This window comes from Populus trichocarpa, chromosome 18 (genome assembly GCF_000002775.5).
Source record: "Populus trichocarpa isolate Nisqually-1 chromosome 18, P.trichocarpa_v4.1, whole genome shotgun sequence".
NCBI lineage: Eukaryota > Viridiplantae > Streptophyta > Magnoliopsida > Malpighiales > Salicaceae > Populus > Populus trichocarpa.
The window spans coordinates 10438965-10458861 of NC_037302.2; the positions used below are offsets into that span (position 1 = coordinate 10438965).

A 19897-nucleotide genomic window follows, 5' to 3' on the forward strand; every position below is an offset into this window, starting at 1 on the left:
CTCTTAAATTAGAAACTAAAAAATAACAAAAATAAATTTTTGTATCAAAATTGAATTGCAAAACTATTAAGAGATCAAAGATGTATAATTTGTAAAGTCCGAGGATTAAAGTGAACCTTTTGTGATAACTTTGAAACCATCATTTATTTGTGATATTTTTTTCATTTCGGTCCTCTGTCTTTCAATTTTGTCTGTAGTCAACAAATTTGACTTAATTGTCTTTTAATTTGGCATGAAAAAGATGTAATCATGCAAAAATAAAGTTTGAGGACTAAAATAAAAATAATTATAAATAGTAAATCCACCCTAAAATATAAAAGGGTGAATAGTATATGTGTACACAATATTTTAAATTTTTTTTGTAGTTAATAAATTTGATTTAATTGTCCTTTCATTTGGTCTGAAAAAGATGTAATAATGTCAAAACAAAGTTTGAAACTAAAATAAAAAAATTCTGAATAATAAATTCACAATAAAATATAAAAAGGTGAATAGTATACGTGTACGTAATATTTTGGCCACACTGTTTTGTCTAATAATAATAATAATAATAATAATAATAATAATGTATAGTTCTTGTTCACTTAATTTCCTTTGGATCATCTTACATGGGCCATGCTGGACTTGGGCCTCCAATCCAAACAATCATGCAAGTCAACTGGGCCCAAGCCTACTTCACTGATTGACTAAGAGCACCCAGTGCAAAAATACTAAAATAGTCCAGCCACTCATCTGATCTGGGAAACTTTTATATTCCCAGGGACCCAACCACACCAAAACATACCTCATTTTCTTACATTCTACTTCAACGGTGCAACCTACAGGCGAGGTGACATACTATACAGACGATGAGACAGGCTTTAACTAACTAACTAACTTGACAAACACATTTTCTCTTGGTTCTCGATCATTCAGCGATCAACCTAATATTTCCGTTTCAAACCAGAAAACGCTCATTTGTGCTTAGAATCAGAGAAGTTAGGGCTTTGATTTAACTGATCGGAGATTCTGAAAAATGGCGTCGTGGCTCAAGGTCGCAGAAGGTATGGATCTCTCTCGTTCTTTTTGGAATTTCAATAATGTGGTTCGTTTGTTAATTATTGAAACAAATAAAAAAGTGTATCCTCTTTTTTCTTTTTCTCTTTTTCCTGTTGAGATTATATAGAGCAATAAACCCTAGAAATCTCATGATTTTAGCCACCAATTTAAATTAAGGTTAATTTCAATCAAATAAAGACCTCTTGTGATAGAAATTCCAAGTAATTTAGGATGTTGGGCGTTTTGGGATTTGTTTTGAAAATAAATAAATAAATTGGTTTCTAGCGCGTGCACTAAAATACCTCCGTTGCTTATGTTGCATTTGTGTTATACTTTGATTTGAGAGATGTTTTAAGTTGGCTACTGTTGTGGTTAGATTTGTTCGAAAATATGGATCGAAAAGCAAAACTGGTTGCGACTGAATTGTCGGATGAGTCTTCTGATCTTCAACCACAAGGTATAGATCTTGTATTCTCTGTGCATCTCTTACGTTCTTAGTTCTGATGTGGTTAACTGGACTTTGAGGCAATGTAGTTGGAAGATAGATGCTTTTGTTTTAGTTCTATGGATAAAAAAAAGTTTCTTTCTTGCAATATATAAAACAATCTCCTAGTGCATTTATGATGTGTTTTCCTTAGATATACGAGATCATTTGTTTCTTTTGACGGAGATAATGCAATCATGAGCTTTCTCACAAACTCTTGCAGATATTATTAGTGACCCGGTATTTAAGGATTAGGGAGGGAATCTGAAAGCTTAAAATTTTAACATAATTATTATCTAATCAATTACTTTTTGCATAGAGTGATTTTCCTGGCTTCCTTATTCTGTTTGGTATCTTGAGCATCCCAAGGGCTTTCCTAAGCTGATATTCCATGTACAATTGTTACAGTTAGTTTTGGCTTAATTTGCAGAATGCATCGTCATGCATTTCTTGTGCTCCTTATTGTTCTTTCTCAATAAAATTTCTTCCTTTATCCAAAATTATATATATCTTGCCATGACAACTTGGCATTTGCGCGGAATGTTTCTTCACAATGAGCAAAAGTGGAAGCTAAATATGAGAATTACTTTTAAAATCAATTCTAGTAAAGCTTTATGAAATTATTCTCACCAGCTTGGATTCTAAGGCAGAGAGCAAACCTACAGTTAGAAATCCAACTTAAACTACTGACATGCTAGGCATTAGTCTTTGGAAAAGATATTGGTGTTGTAATAAACCTAGGTATGTTATTCTAACTATTTTATGATGTCTACCTTTTTCTGTTGTTGAAATTTTAAGCTTCTAATGGGCAAGGATCCGAACCGAAGAAGATGAAGTCAAGGATCGAGGTATTTGCCAGTGTACCTCTAGACTCAAGATAGTACTTGGATGGTTATTTTGAATGGAATATTTTCATGTCAGACAATGTTGTCAGATGATTTAACATACATGTCAGCTGTTTTCAGGGTGGAAAGAAGCTCTCAAACAAAGAATCTCCCCAAGCAAGTAATGCTTCACAGGAGCTAACTTATATACAAATGCCACAACTAGACATCGCATCTGATAATGATAGGGCTACACTTTCTGTGGAAAATGAAGAGACCCTTTCTAGCAAGACCATAGCCCAAACAAGCACTGAGAACCTACAGGATGCTGGAAGGGATGTTACTGTTGCTGGTGTGGACTCTGCAACATCAACTTCTAATGGTGAGCTTCTCAATGAAAAGGATTCAGATGTTCCTGTAGAGCATCCCCCACCATTAGCTGTGAAAGAGACACAGGTTGTCAAAGAAGACCATCCTATTGATGATGGTAAAAATATCAAGTCAGGGGAGGCTGATGTTCCTGTAAAGACTGATCAAGAGAAATCGCAATCAACACTTACCAGCTCTCCTGCGCGTAAGGAAAGCTCATTGAAAGGTGCCGACCTTGAAGTCGAACCTCTTGTCAATCAAAAGAAGCAACTGGAGAACAAAGCTGACACTTCTCCTATGACAGTGCAGGACCAACTCGATGAGGTAAATTGTTTACCATAGGGAAGAAATTGGTGTAATTGAAGCATCCTGGAGTTTTGGTTTTTCTCATGTGCCTGTCATCTAAAGTTTTACTGATTAGTCCCTTTAGTTGGTCTACAGGCTCAAGGACTGCTGAAGATTGCAGTTTCCTCTGGTCAGTCAAAAGAAGCGAGGTTAGCTCGGGTAAGCTTCAGCTATGATTTCCTCTCTTTATCATTGCCAAAGTAGACTTCGGATAGGATTCAGTGGTCAAATCCATTATCTAGTATTGGCTGCAGCATTTTTGCATGGAACAGTCTCTATCCATAAAACAATTGTAAGGTATTCTAGTAGATCATTCACTTTCCTGCAATAAGATTGTTTATGGAACCTTATTCAGAAGAATAGCAGGAGCTGGTTTACTGTATCATGTGTACAAGCAGGAAAACTACCATTCTGTGTACAAGCAGGAAAACTACCATTCTTCCTCCTATATAGTTTCCTATCAATCATTTCCTATATGGATGCTGTGTAACCTTTCTTTATAAAATTTCAGGCTTGTGCTGGACTTCAAAGCCGCCTTCAAGAATATAAATCTGAAAATGCACAGCTGGAAGAACTTCTCACTGCTGAGGTGAAATGACATTCCAATTTTATTTACTGAAGTTTCATAGGTACACTTAAATGTATATGATATGCTATCAAAAGAGGCTTGGTTACATTGAAGATGCTGCCTTGACAGAGAGAGCTGACCAAATCATACGAGGGTCACATAAAGCAGCTACAGAAGGACTTGTCAATATCTAAAAACGAAGTAGCTAGGATAGAGTCAAATATGGCTGAAGCTTTGGCAGTGAAGAACTCTGAAATCGAGGCACTTGTCAGTTCTATGGAGACAAGCAAGAAACAGCTTGCTTTATCTGAAGGAAATCTAGCTTCAATGCAGGTTAATTACACTTTACATTTCAGATAAAGTGCACATGCATAGAAATGTTCTATCTGTTTAAGTGACTTTCTCCACCAAAACTATCAACCCTCGTCTTCCTAAAATTTGGATTCTGAGTCCTTTGGTCATATAGATTTTTTCAAGTCTCATATGTCTTCTTTATTCTTTCGTTTGTCTCCTTTATTTGAATGGTATGCGCTCTTTTAAAATATACCTGTCAAAGGAAGAATTTTTCATATCTTTCTGTAGTACCTTCGCAAGTATTGGAGCTATCCCATGCACTGAGCATGTGATGACTTTTATTCAATCATAGATTCAGAACAAAATATAAGTGATTTGAAGCCTGAAGGAACCATGGGATTGTGCATGGATTGGGAAAGTACACTAATTGAGATTATAGGAACATGAATCATATCCGTCTCTCATTGTGCATTCCAACTTGATTGTTTTTCTAAAATTTGTTATCTTTGGGGGCTTGATTAATAATATCCTATCAAAGCTTTTTGCAGTGTAATGTTAAGTTATAGTCTAAACGGGAAAAAAAATGAACAAAACATTTCTTTATGTATCTAGTTATGTGCGAAAGTTATATGATGTTGTGCTTTTGTTGGTAGGTACCAAATCACTTGTTGGCTTGTTCTGGTTTTGGAACTTTAATTACTTTGCTAGGTTGATGTAGGACATTTGTTGTCTTCCCTGGAAGTGCACTGAATTGAGTTGTGATTTGAAAAAATGGAAGTTCTAGGATTTAATCTTAGTAAAGAGAATGAAGTTTCTGGATGAATTGAATGACTTGCAATATTAAGGAGAACTCAAAGGAAATTGAGTTAATTATCTATATACTATATGAAGATTGGTTAACTTTAGTTATTTTTAATTTTCTTTTATTTTTGGTTGGATCTTTTGTGGCTATATGAAGCTCATTTGCTTGACATTCAGGATATGTATGATTATTGATTGATCAAATAAATTGAAGCTTTCAAAGATAATCTCTCTTGAAGTTGTTTCCTTTATCACTTGGTTCTCTATATTATGTAGTAGCTGTAATAGTGATAAGATTAGTACTTCATGCGGTTGTTCATCAACTTGGCCTATGTGCCTAACCTGCTTACTTGAGACAGTCTGCTCTTGTGTTTAGGAGGAGGTGACATTAGGCAGTTAGTGAGTTTAGAATTATAACATTCTCAGATAATTGAACCTTTGTTTAACAAGAGCAACACTGTTTTATAATTCTTCTTATTTTTTGAATTTTTGGCTTGTTCTCTTTTTTCAAACTGTTCAACCACCTAACCAACCCAGTATGCAGAAGGTAATTTGTCCAATCCTTTCAACATTAAACAAACTTGACCCAGCCCCACCCTACTTGTTTTGGGACTGGTAAGGGTCACTTATTTCAATGTACAGGGACATGATCCAATCCAACCTGAGAACACCTCTCTCATTTGCATCCCCAGCCTCTATACTTCACCATCCCCCTTCAATGGTAATGAAAATGCAACAACAACAACTACTACTACTGATCATTTTCTTTTTAGATTTCTATTTCCTAATGACCAAAGAAGACCTATTACCAAGACAGCATGATGCCTTTTCACTACATGGTGCAACTTGCTACTAATATCATAGCATTGTGCATGAACTATTGTTTCATGCACTTACATGAGTTACAATAATAATGTTACAGGCAAACATGGAGTCTATTATGAGAAACAGGGAACTGACAGAGACAAGGATGATGCAGGTAAACTGGTTAGCTATCCTTGTTTCTGTCATTTGTTATTTCTTGTTCTTATTATATCCTTGCAGTGTTATTTTATCATGAGATTCTAGATCATTGGTATACTGCTTTATTAGGCTGTTCGAGAGGAGCTGGCTTCGGCTGAACGGAGGGCGGAAGAAGAACGTACAGCACATAATGCTACAAAAATGGTTTGTACTGTGACTAATTCAACCATTTAAACAGTCATGTCTCCCCCCTGTTGCTCGCACTTTGATAACCTCTGTTTGGTAAAACAGGCAGCTATGGAAAGGGAAGTGGAATTAGAACATAGAGCAGTTGAGACATCCACTGCCCTTGCTAAGATGCAGGTAATGTAAGGGTATGCCCTTCATGTTATTTACTGAAAAAGTAATCTGTTCTTCTTCCTTAAAATATTATATAACATAGAACTCATTGCATTCAAGACATGCTGGTGGTATATTGCAGTTGAATACAGTACAATGTTCATGAATTTGAGCCCTTCTTTTTCCGTTGTTGGTTCGAGATGTCTGTAATGATAATACAATGGTTTCTTTTACTCAGTCAAAAAATAAAACAACGAACAACGAACACCATAAGTATATGAGTATTGCCTAGCCTAGGAATTCAAGATCGTAGTGTTTTAAATGTTTTTATGATGAAAATGGTGGGCATCTATTTTTCATGTTAATTTCAATTATTTTGATTGAATGTCATTATTTCTTCCCTTTTAGAGAATTGCAGATGAAAGGACAACGAAGGCAGCTGAACTTGAGCAGAAGGTGGCACTACTTGAGGTACTCAAAACAATGTTAACTTTCTTTTTGGTGAATTTGAATTTTTTTTTTGTTTATGCTCAAAATGCAGTTCAAAGTCACTAATACTTAGCACTTCAGGTTGAATGTGCATCTCTTAATCAAGAGCTGCAAGATATGGAAGCTCGTGCTCGCCGTGGACAAAAGAAGTCCCCAGAAGAGGCAAATCAAATGATTCAGGTACCATCACAAGGCTGTACATCTCATTTTTTAACTCATTTTTTTGAGGTATACTTTATGCATTGCATGGTAGGCATACTTGTAATGAAATTTTGTTTTGGATAGCTAAAATATTTTAGTAAAAAAAAATGAAATACCTAAAATAATAATCTGTTGAACTATTTAACTATCATTTTATCATTCACACTAATGTGCTATGCTATGTAAGAAAGATGTAGTTTTTGTTATTCTTATTATAGGGGTGAAACTATTTACCTATCAAGAGATTTTATAGAATTTTCTTTTTCAGTTATGAACATCCCTCTCATGTCAAGTTCTATCTTCTTTTTTTCATTTGCATTTTTATGCTGTTTGCAGTACTACTTTGCACGAAATGCTAGCTTAATAACATCATGGTTTCTTTTTCTTTATATCTGACAATAACATCATTATTTATGAGGGTTCTTACTTTTATTGCTACAGATAATTCTTTTATTTACTCTGGAATAGTGAAAGGTTGTTGAGATTTTATATGATTAGTTATTGTTAGTTCCATTTAACCAGAATCTACTGATAGCACTGATCCTTGACTTGCATAATTTTTATGCACTTATAAACTTCTATGGTTAGAGACTGTACCGGTAGGAGTTGTCTGTTCTAAAAATAAAGCATTTCATATCCTTCTGCTTACTTGAAGAGAACAACTTATAGCACAGCAGTGATCGGTAGTGTACCAGGTCTATTTGATGACTGAATTTTCAACTGTTAAGATGCAGGCGTGGCAGGAAGAAGTGGAACGTGCACGCCAAGGTCAGAGAGATGCTGAGAGCAAGCTTTCTTATACAGAGGCAAGATTTGTTTGATTTTTGCTGTGAATGTTGCTATTGTAGTCTCCAATTTAATACAAAATTGCCATCAAGATCATATACTGATCTCAAGAGATTTCGATGAAGAAGTTTGTCTTATTATTGTACAAAATACTATGTTGAAAACTTGCATGGTAATTTAAGCAGTGTTTGCTATGATTTAACCATTTGTTTGACTGCAGACTGAAGCGCAGAAAATGAGAGTTGAAATGGCCGCCATGAAGAGGGATGCTGAGCACTATTCACGTCAGGTATCCTATGCTAATGATCTGAAGGAGTTTTATGAAGTGGAAATGTTTCTTTGTCTGAAGAAGATTTTACTGCTGATATGATGTCAAGTTTTTCACTTTACCCACGTGTGACAGATGATTACTTTATTATGACACAAAACTGAATTGATTTGCATCATCAGTCATAGAAAACCACGTTGATTTTGTGTGTGCATTTTGTTAAAGAAATGCATGGTATGATAACTTTTCAATGTGGCTTTTACTCAAGCATCACCTTATATAGCGCATTTCACAGGAACATGTGGAGCTAGAGAAGCGCTACCGTGAGCTAACTGACCTATTGGTAATGCAGATGCCACATATCTATCCTTTTACTCAATTTTACTACTATTTTAGATTTATGTCATGGCTTTTTATGTCTGTATCTGTTTATGATTCAGTACTACAAGCAAACTCAGTTAGAAGCCATGGCTAGTGAAAAAGCAGCTGCAGAGTTTCAGTTGGAGAAGGAAGTAAAACGTCTTCAAGAAGCACAGGTGTGTCATTATGTACTTACTGCTGCCTGATTAATTGCAATTATTCACTCTTAACTCACTTTTCATGTAGCTGACAGCTCCATCTTTGTTTTGCACATTGAACAGGTTGAGGCAGAAAGAAGTAGAGTTTCTCGCCGCACGTCGTCATCTTGGGAAGAAGACAATGAAATGAAGGAACTAGAGTACGCTATTTGGTTTTTTATTGAATAGACATTTTTGCATGCTTCTCCTAATCCTTTTGGCATTTTATTGGGCACATTTAGAAATGTCTCATTACCCAGTTTTTATGAACTAAGAATTTAACTGAGCTTTTCTTTGGTAGACCAAGCTCCATTTTATGAATATAGGAGCTCAGTTATGTTTGACAAATGATCATCTAAATACTGCACTGAATCTTTTTTATGCTGTGGCAATGGAATTACTGCAGCTCAGTTAGATATTGAGGAAGATGGTTAAAAGTCTAAAAGGACAAATATAGTTGATGCACATTATTGATTGATTTAATATGGAAACTATGCCCTGGGGGGGGGGGGGAGAAAAAAAATGTGCATGTTAAATAACAATATTTGGTCATTTGTTGGATACTAGATAAAAGTTTACTCAATGATGCCAGTGCTTTATGTTGCGGAGTGCAGTATAGTAGGTCAAATATGAGTAAGCTAAAGGGTTTTATCCCAAAAAATTTAAGTTTTTTTTTTTTTGCAAAAAAATTAATTTTTTTTGTATGTTTTGGATCGTTTTGATGTGCTGATCTCAAAAATGATTTTTAAAAAATAAAAAAACATAATTTTGATGCATTTCGGCACGAAAAGTACTTTGAAAAGCAACCGTAACCACACTCCCAAATAGGCTCAAAATGAATGGATGTAGAAAGTAGCCTATATGAACTTTCAAACACTCTTGTTCAGGTCCTGCTGATCTCACCTTTCTATCAGTTTCAGAACTATCTCGCCATATAATTCACTAGAAAACAAAAGTGAACTCCTTGGTTGATGGTCTTGCATCTTCGGGTCTGTTTGGCCCTACTCTGTTTAAAGGCAAAGTAGCTTTTGGCCCAGTTTTTAAGAACATAGGTGTTTTGATAGCAGTTTTCTTCTCTAAATAAAGAAAAGAAAAGGCATTTTATCTCAGTCCCACTGCTTATTTCACAATCAGTAAAAACCAATCCTTTGCTTTTGCTCTTATGCATGGCAGGACCAAATACAACTTAAAGGAAAATTCTTAGGAAGAATGATTCTTCACTCACTAAAAATTAGATTTCAAGACTAGTCTGGACATATTATATGTCTCATAGCAGCATAATATGAGAGAACGATGCCTTGTATATATTGTTTTCTAGGAATCAGCTTCCGAACTGTTTTAATGGATCAGGGTGGAAGATATGATAAAACAAATATAAATAAATTGAGTTCAGAGATTTTGAATTATTTTATGAGTCATTTTGAAAGAAGTAAAGCATCTATGATGGAACTAGTGATTCATTGAATGCTGGAATGTTGATTTTTTTTTTCTGTTCTTTTCATATACCCCTGTTTTTCTAATCCTGCCTCAGCTTTCATTTTCTTGATACCTCTATTAGTGCTCCCTCTGATGCTTTATGAAGTTCATGTGTTGTAGTTCTGATTGGAATGCCTATAAACAATTGATCAATTGAGCATGGAAGACAAAATATCAGCACTCATTTGTCCCTCGTACTCTTTAATCTAGATATATGTGCTATTGTTTAATTCTCTGATGCTTTACAAAGTTCTTTTTTCTTACAAAGTAATAATTGCAGGCCACTTCCCTTGTATCACCGTCACATGGTTGGGGCAAGTATGCAGGTAAATTTTTCACCTGTAGTAACCTACTTTCAGTACCTCTCTTTGTTTGATTGCATGTGCTTCAACCTGCATCATGCAGTTGCAAAAGGCAGCAAAAATATTGGATTCAGGGGCTGCCAGAGTCACTAGATTTTTATGGCGGTATCCAACTGCTAGACTTATTTTGCTTTTCTATTTGGTAAGAAGAGTATTTTATGCTTAAAATGTTTAATTAAAGATACATGTTATGTAGAAGCATCTAAGTTTTTTGATGGCCATTAAAATCATTTGCAGGTATTTGTCCATCTTTTCTTGATGTATTTACTGCATCGCCTTCAGGTATGGATACTTGGTCGTGTGATCAGTTGTTTATGTTATTGAGACATTCAAATGCAAGATACTTGTTTCTAGCTGTAAACTAGGTGTGCTTTGGACAACTAAGCATCGGTTTCTATTCAGTAAAATTTTATTTCTCAATATGCAGGAACAAGCAGATAGTTTTTCTGCTAGAGAAGTTGCTGAATCTATGGGTCTCGCTAACCATACCTTACCATAATTGGGTAGCTGTTCCAGATCAAAGGTCAATGTCATGAAGTTGTCTAATATACCTGCGTTTTCATTTCTGCAAAGGTGCGCCTTGCTCACCGACCTCGCCATCCGCCGTGCATTTTAGGTAATTATTGATCTTGGAAAACAGGGTATAGGTTAGAATAGCAAATTAGTCTAGATGAAGCCACAATTTCAAATGTGCAGCAAATATAGATAAATCATTATCTCCGTGTGTCCCCTGTCAATACAAGCGTGCCTTGTGGGAACTGCTGTCATAATATTCAGTGAGAGCCACCATGTTGTGGAATCCATACTTTGCTTCATGGATTTAATATTCTTTCATTTATTATAGGCAATTGAAAATTTGCAACCATTCTCAGAATGGACCAGCGGTTTTCATTTTGGATTTGTCAAAAACATACCCCAACTTAGTTTCTGATTGTGAGCAAATTTGAGACAGATGTTCCATTTTCGGTGAGAATAAATGTCATGACCCGTTTGGTGTTTTGGTGCAACTGAGGCTCACATGGGTTTCACATCGAAAATCATAGAGCCGAAAGCTCCACAGTTTCATTTTGAAACTTTTGATCTTAATGTACCTCACTGAGTGTGCTTGCATCCTTAAATTTGGATGAGAAGCCTGACAAAAACCTGATTCAAAATAAAGATGGTCAACGGAGATCGGACTCTAATCACTTAAGTTTGCAGGACAGTAACGACCATTTAGCAACATTAAAATCATTAGAAAATCAAATCTGAGACTTGGTTTATGTTTGGTTTTGAATTAAAAGAGGTTAAGAATTAACCTCTTCAACTTGTGTTTGATAATATATTTGAGAAAGGAGAAAAAAATACAAGGGGTTAACATTTAACCCAAAAAGAGATTAAATGCAAACATGGGCTTTCTTTTGGCAAATGGATTTATAATATTTTTCTTTAATCTTTAATCTTGTGAAAGTAATTCTATTCAAAAATATTATATTTTTAATATATATATCTAAACTTATCATTATATATGTAATTTTATGACCTAATTGTTGACTAACTATCGTATGGGTACAAATCATTGGCTTTGTTTTTTGCTAACATAGAATATCTCTTCTCAATGATGCAAACCTGGATTAATCGTAAATCTATTAGCTTGCTAACTGAGTATGTGATATTTGGTTTTATGCAATTTATTACATACATCAAGCTTACAATAATTCAAGAATATTTCTATTTGAGTATTCTTTCATTTCTATTTTTTAACAAATATAAACTTATATTCATTGGTGTTTCGATAATGCTATTATCACATTTAAAAAATTAGTCAAGATTTTTGTCAACATAATAAGATTAAGATAATATCAGACCATCAAATGTCTAAGAAATTATAATTCCTAGAGTCACATCTACAATATCCAAGTCTTTCATATAAAAAAATATTAGTTAATATTTTCTTGATATCATTTGATTATGTATTAGTTGTTGTCTAATATTAACAAGTCATCTATATAAAGACATACAATAACATAACATTTATCCATGTTTTTACACAAACACATTTATCAATCTCATTGATTTTAAACTCATTTGACAACATAACATTGTCAAACCTTTTATATCATTATTTAGAAGCTTATTTCAAACCATATAATAATTTGACAAGTTTAAAAACTTTTTTTTTTTTTACAACAAACCCCTCAAGTTAATCCATGTAGGCCTCTTTGTTAAGGTTACAATTTAAAAACATTATTTTTACATCTATTATTATATTTGGATGAAAATAATCAATAACTTATTTGTGTACAAGAAATAAGTATGCACTAATATTGTATGCATGCCTAATGAATACACAATCCACTATTTTAAGTCTTATCTTAATATTTTTAAGATCAAGTAATGTGAATTTGACGATGCCATTACATTTTAAGGTATTTATATAAAAGTCTCTTTTCTTTTCAAAACTCAAATGATATATTTTTTAACTTCTTGTAAGGCATTTTGTTAAATATATAATGGGAGGTCAAAATTGCCTCCCCTCACAAGTTTTAGGACGCTCTTGAACTTATCAACATAAAATTCATCATTTGTTTTAGAGTTTGGTTCTTACTTTCAATAATTTTATTTTGTCGGGGTGAATAAGAAATATTAGATTGGTGTATAATATCATTTTGAGAATAAAATTCGCTAAAAGAGCCTTATATTCTCCATTTTTATTTTTTTTATTGCATTAATTTTTTTATTAAATTGATTTTCAACTTTATTTTTGTACTAAAACATTTCAATAGTCTCATCTTTGTTTTTTTTTTTTCTTTGTGGAACTTTGTCACTTGTTTAACCATGTTTGCCCTTAAGTCCGTTGAGGGGGAGCTTTCTTATTTTAGAAAACTTATTAATAGTCTTTTAGTAAAAAGTTATATTGGTATATCGATATAATCCAAAACAGCACAACAATCTCTTCAAAAATGACTTTTTGACATGTAAGGGATTTTGAAAAAGATTTGTCACTGTCACACCTGATGTATTTAGAAATTTGATCAATTAACTAGTAGCTATATATTCTCTCACTTGTCTAATAAAGACAAATTAAAAAAGACAACCTTTCATAAGTCATTATCCAAAGTGTAAGAGAGAGAAAGAGTAACTTTTATACTTTCTCAACTGCCACTCTCTTTTTATATAAATTAACATGATAAGCTAAAAACATAGGGAAAAGATGGTATATTCTTGAGAAATGTGAAAAGCCAAACAAATAACTGTACACGTTTAAGCAAGGGTCCTAGGAATTTATGCATATTTAATTTTTAATAAATACTTATTTATCTTTAATATTCATCAAATATTCGATTAATGAATATAGAGTAAAGATAAAGTCTTTAGGATAAAAATACTTTGCAAATAAAATTATAAAGTTATAATAATTATAGGATTCGTATTGCATCAAAACATTGTTTTTAAATGTTCATGGTCAATGCTATATTAAAACTAAATATTAATTAGAGTTGTTGATACTGATACATATCATTATTTTTATATATATATATAAAAAAGCAATTGTTCTTATAAGTTGAGGTATGAGGGATACTTAGAACTAATACACAGGTGATTGTGATATGGTATGTATATTGATCTGACCCGCATGAGAATTTTATATGGAGAGATCATATGTGTCTATGAAAAGGCTCACATGATGGTTATGTAAGTAATCATTAGACTTGATATCACTAAGTTATCTTATATAGAGAATATTATGCTTTGATCTTGCTACATGTTTTCCTAATCAAAGGTAAAAAAACAAGTAGATTGGGTATAACATGAACTATATGAAAGTATTTGAGTAATCAAGAGAGTATTAACCACCCTAAGTGAATTAGAAAAAATATTTTATTTGTTCTTAAATAGTATTGATTGTAAATCCTTATGTAAGGTGAAATGTTATTTGAAAAGAGTTTCAAATATTATTTAAATAATCAATGACTATAGTGTTAAGAACAAACATAATTTGACAGAATAGACACACTTCATGTTTTAATATCTAAATCAAAACATTGTTGATGAATGAATAATAATAATATTGAGAAACTCATCATTGAAAGGTTAAATCAAATTAATTATGACTTTCCTAATATTTGGGGGGTCATGATAGGTTGCTAGACATTGTACTTGATTTTTAAATATAAATCAATCAATTATTGAATTGATAATAAATTAATTTATTTAACCCTATTTCTTTTAGAATTGTAATTTATATTTGGTCCAACTTATTAGGGAAACTAATGGCGCACATAAGAATCATTGGTAAAAAATTAAACTGGGATGATTAATCAAGTGTGACTTGATTGTAAATAAGTTTTATAAATTAAGGACTATGATGTAATTTATACAGGGAATTACAATTTTAAACCTAAAAAAATCAAGTTGAGAATTGATTGAATAAATTTTTAAATCTTCATGAAATAATATATGTGATATTATTCAGGGAGCAAATTGATGTTTTACTATTTATAGGGTTTTTAGATTTTATTATAAATAGAATGTTATGCCTCTTATTTTATATACAATAAACAAAACAATACAAAACACCTAGAAATAATAAAAGAAAAAAGTTAGCACTTAAAGACATAACAATCACTTTCTTCTAAAAGGGTTTTAGGAGATTTCTCACTAGTGATTCAAATGGGTTACCGTTAGAGGCCAAACATTTGGATAACTTATGATTTGCGACAACTCAGTCTTAAAGCAATACTCAAAGCTGAAAAGAACATATGATCTTTAGGTAATCTTCGTATAAATTCTAAACAATTCTAGATCTATCTAACGAGAACTTTGAGATTTCGGGGGAAAAAAACTAAATTTATTGTTTTCACTGCATAAATGTGTTTTGAAACCCAACAATTATATCAATATAAGCCATTTTATTTGCCATTATGTCAAATACCACCGATCCAAATAAACTTAGGATCATGGATAAATGTAATATGCTTGTATATTTTAAAAAATTAATCAAAGCAAAGATAACTAAAAGATTTTTCATTTATTATACCTAAGTTTCTTTGTCATGAAGACTTGATTGCCATGATTATCTATCATTTTTATATCAATCTTAAGCCCTTGTTACCACTCTGTATAAAAGATCTTTAATCTTGAATCTCCCGAGCTTTTATTTAACACTTTGAAATTGAATTTGTATTTTTTAATTAAGTTCTTCTAGTCCATCTTTTATATCTTAGATAAGAATGTCTTCAATACATGCTTAATCCAATTCTTATGCTTGTTTAATGCACATAAAACTTATAAATGCTCAAGCACAAGTTAGTAATGTCAAATATTTTATTATGACACCCAAGGATTAGTAGTCATGTCAAATATTTTATGATGACCATTGTCATAACCATAAAAGCTATAAACCTTAACAATGATGAAAACAAGTTTATAGATAAGTTTGTTGGTTTATATCAAGATGAGCTTGCTTCTTGACTGACACAATATGACTTCTAACACCCTAACAATAAATTTATATCTCTTTCGAATATCAATATGTAGATGAGTTGCATTAACAAATGCTAGAGGATAAGGATTGAATTCACAAGGCATAACCATCCGGAGGATAGTTAGAGCAACCTTGATTGATTTAATAATATATGCTTCATTAAATGCATTTGTTTAACAACTTAAACAAGGATATACTTTGTTTTTTGCATCTACACCATTTGCTTTAAGCCAAGAAAGGTTGAATTGCAACCTATCATGGCTTTCTAAATCACCTCAACTTGGCATTTAGAGTTACAAGTCCTCCAATAATGTGCGGTTCTTGCATCATTTTTGGATTCATGATTTTAGAGTCCTCAATTATAAAAAGAAACTTTCAGTTTGAATGCATTATATCACCATATCACTTCAAATATAAATAAAACATTAATATGGGTGTATTATTTTAGAAAATTTTAATATTATTTTCTCGTTTCAACCCATGTGTTTATTGGGTTTGGTTTCTCCTTTTTTGGGCCATAAATCGTACAAACTAAAAAAAGGACAAAATCTTAAAGCCTTTTAGGTCAAATAGGTGACTAGGTATAAAAACCTAATTTTGGCTTATTTTCAATGTGATGGCTAATATATACAAAGAGAAAAGGAGAGAAGATTGTAGCTTGAACAGTCTATGTTCAAACTTTGATACAAAACTTATTCATCGTTGGATCGAGCTAAATTCCCAACAGCAAGTTCCATACATATAGATCTTTATTAGGTAAGGTTGGTTTGAAGATTTGAGATGTCTAAGATGGTTTGTTCTTCATTGCAGTATGGTTGTCATTTTTGTGAGATTTTTCTCAACTCTTTCTCTGTAATGTTGATGTATTCTAATAATATGTTGTTCTTGATGATTTATGTTATATCAATTAGTTTTAACCAAGGAATAATACGTATGTACCCATTATTATTATTGATGGTGGAAGTTTTTAGATGGACTATGATCTTGTGGTTTTTCCCTACATCGGGGTTTTTTTTATATAAAATCTCTTGGTGTTGATTTATTGTGATTGTTTGCTTTCACCGTATTTTTAAATGCATAAAGAAGGAAAAGAATTGGGACTTGTGGATTGTGAATTTGATTATATTGGCACCTTTTCCTAACTAAGTAATATTATAGCTTGGTTGTGTAGGTTGATTTTATTGTGGAGATAAGATGGAAAATGAAGATTGGAGCATGATAAAGCTCACTTCCTTTAATTACTTTCTATGAAAAACATTGATGGAGAATCACCTTTATTATAATGATTTGTCTTTGTCACTAGAATGTAAAAGAAAAAAGCATGTCAATATAAAGGAGGCAAAATAGAATATGCTTAACAAAAAAATAATTGCTAATGTTAAAAAAAAAGGTACCTTCTACGTCTATCAACCATATTTCTTATTAACATGATTGCTACAAAGTTTAAAAGATGCTGGAAGAAACCTTTAATAAGGAGAGTGTATAAAATAAGGTTTTTACGAGCAAAGATCTTATGGATTTAAAGTACAAAGATGGTGAAGATGCTTCAATATACATAAATAACTTCCAATGGTTCCTGAATCAATTATTGTTAATAAATCTTGAGTTAGTCAATGAGATACAAACATTGATCATATTGATTTTATTATCAGATAGCTGAGAGACTTTGGTGGTGTTACTTAATAATTCTACTTCGAATGGAAAACTTACTATGAAGACAATTAAAGACAATATTCTCAATGAAGACAAGAGGAGGAAAGGGGCAAGCACTTCTAAGTATCATGTATTTGTTATAAAAAGTTAAGGGCTAAACCAAATTAGATTTTCTCATGGCAAACAAAATAGAGAATGCAGTGATAAAAAAAGGCAAATGAAAGCCTAAAGAGAGGTTTCAGTCAAGAAAGGGAATTAAGTGTTATTACTAGCACACCTGACATCGCGGCTGTAAATCCCCGTAAATAGAAAATAAAAACATAGGATCGAAGTAATGAGGTCTCGATGAGTAATGGAGATTCGGTATGAAAGAAATGAATAAATAGTAGGAATGATGATAAATGTGTCATGTGAGAGAGATAATGATCCCCATAAATAAATTTAAAGGTATTGTTGAAGTCAAAATAGGAGTTATGATTTTTAGTTTAAAACTCATAACGTTGGCGAAACCAATGACGAGTTTCATTAGATAAAAGAATAAGAAAAACGAGAAGATATGTAAACCCCGATAAAAAAAAAATTCTTTTGAAAAATTAGTGATAAATGTGGTAATATTGAATTTATTGAGTATAAAGTAAGGGGAAATGTCATGAGAATCTAAGTAAATAAAGTAATGCGTGAAATTCAGATTTTAGCATAAAAGACACTGATTGTCTAGTTTTACGGTATCGATAATATATCTCAATCCGATTGTTGGATCGGGCTGAAATTTTATAAGGAATCTCCAGACTTATTGTTTTATCTTAGGTTAAAATTTCATGTCAATAGAATCTGGAAAGACTTTACAAGAGTACTCAAAATCGGTAAATTGAAGAAGATGGCACAAGACGCATTAGTAAAGGTATTTTGGTAATTTTATATAAAGCAATATTCCCCTCTCCTTTTTTAAAGACAGCCCACGTCCTCCTCTGCAAAAGGAGAAAATAGGAGGGAGACCATTTTTCTCCTATTTTCTTCCTCTCCTCTCCATTTCTTGAAGCTAAATCAAAGGGAGTGTTCTTGGGAGGATTATATCCAAGAAAACAAATCAAGTGACTATACTTAAAGAGTTATAAAGCTTGGGAAAAACAAAGAGTATGAGCTGGAACTTGAAAAAGGAGGACATGAGTTTTGTAGTTTTTTGCAAGAATTCATTCAAATAAGTTAAAGTAGCAAAGGTAAGCAACATACCCTTTAGTATTGTTTTTCTCTCTTGTTCTTGCATGAGGAGAAGAAAACCTCAAAGTTTAAAATTCTAGGGTTCATGTAAATATTTTAAGGGAATAATTGTTCTTGTGAATTTCAAGATTAATTGCATGATAATGGCTTGATTTGCATAAAAATAGAAGGAATAAGTTGATTTGAAACTATGGGTTTTGGGATGGCAACAAGGCGGGAACTTCGGCAGCCATATCTTGGCTTTCCACCGTTGGATGAGGTTTCGATTTGGATGTGTTATTATGCTCAATGTCACCTACATTCTGACTGGAGGGATTGTCAATAGCAGACTTTGTTTGAGGGTTGTCACCGGAGGAACATTTATGGAAAATCACCCTTCAAGACAGCCTCATTCGTTGGCTGCTATGTCATCTTTTCACCGTTGGATTGGTCTAGATTTTGGATATGATGTTCATCCAGATGTTATATAAATTCTAAATGGTTAAGATTGAAAACAAACACTCCTACCAGAAATTGTACTTCCCGAACAGTAGGTCTCTAATTTTCAGGTCAGTATAGTATTGTTCTGATATAGGGAGATTTAACTGTTGGATGTATGTTAATTTAGGATATGTTATTCTAATGATGATGATGTATAATTCCACCATTTGGATTTATTGAATTATAAATTTACATAATGATGTTTTAAGTTTGGTTTGAGAAATATTAAATGAGAATATGATGTTTAGCATAAAAAGTATGTTTTGGGACTAAGGATAATTGTCATGTTTGATACTCAAACACATCACAAACAATTCTCAAACCCTGCCATCATCATTAAACCCATTACAATTATCCTTAGTCCCAAAACATACTTTTTATGCTAAACATCATATTCTCATTCAATATTTCTCAAACCAAACTTAAAATATCATTATTTAAATTTAGAATGCAATAAATCCAAATGGTGTAATTATACATCATCATCATTAGAATAACATATCCAAAATTAACATACATCCAACGGTTAAAACTTCCTATATCAGAACAATACCAAACTGACCTGAAAATTAAAGACCTACTGTTTGGGAAGTACAATTTCTGGTAGGAGTGTTGGTTTCTGATCTTAACCGTTTAGAATTTATATAACATCTAGATGAACATCATATCCAAAATCTAGATCAATCTAACGGTGAAAAGATGATATAACGACCGACGAATGAGGCTGTCTTGAAGGGTGATTTTCCAAAAATGTTCCTCCGGTGACAGCTCTCAAACAAAGTCTGCTATTGACAATCCATCCGGTCAGAATTTAGGTGATATTGAGCATAATAACATATCCAAAGAGAAACCTAATCCAACGGTGGAAAGCTAAGATATGGCTGCCAAAGTTTCTACCCTGTTGCCATCCCAAAA

The 19897-nt window shown here is 32.6% G+C and overlaps 1 protein-coding gene across 3 annotated transcripts; it reads left to right on the forward strand.

Moving 5' to 3' along the window:
• The first annotated feature begins 738 nt into the window (after positions 1-738).
• LOC7461558 (golgin candidate 1) lies at positions 739-11073 on the forward strand. Of its 3 annotated transcripts, none has more exons than XM_002324413.4 (21): positions 739-1043; positions 1415-1495; positions 2321-2370; positions 2488-3039; positions 3157-3219; positions 3572-3649; positions 3758-3961; positions 5646-5702; positions 5816-5890; positions 5978-6049; positions 6434-6496; positions 6596-6694; positions 7444-7521; positions 7722-7790; positions 8065-8112; positions 8210-8305; positions 8411-8487; positions 10083-10128; positions 10208-10306; positions 10402-10446; positions 10592-11073. In XM_002324413.4, the coding sequence occupies exons 1-21, from the start codon at positions 1016-1018 to the stop codon at positions 10661-10663; spliced, it is 2052 nt and encodes a 683-aa protein (XP_002324449.3). In that variant the 5' UTR covers positions 739-1015; the 3' UTR covers positions 10664-11073. The 3 variants fall into 3 exon arrangements, with proteins under 3 accessions (XP_002324449.3, XP_024446073.1, XP_052304965.1); XM_024590305.2 differs by having other exon boundaries at positions 7450-7521; XM_052449005.1 differs by lacking the exon at positions 2321-2370.
• Positions 11074-19897: the final 8824 nt, after the last annotated feature.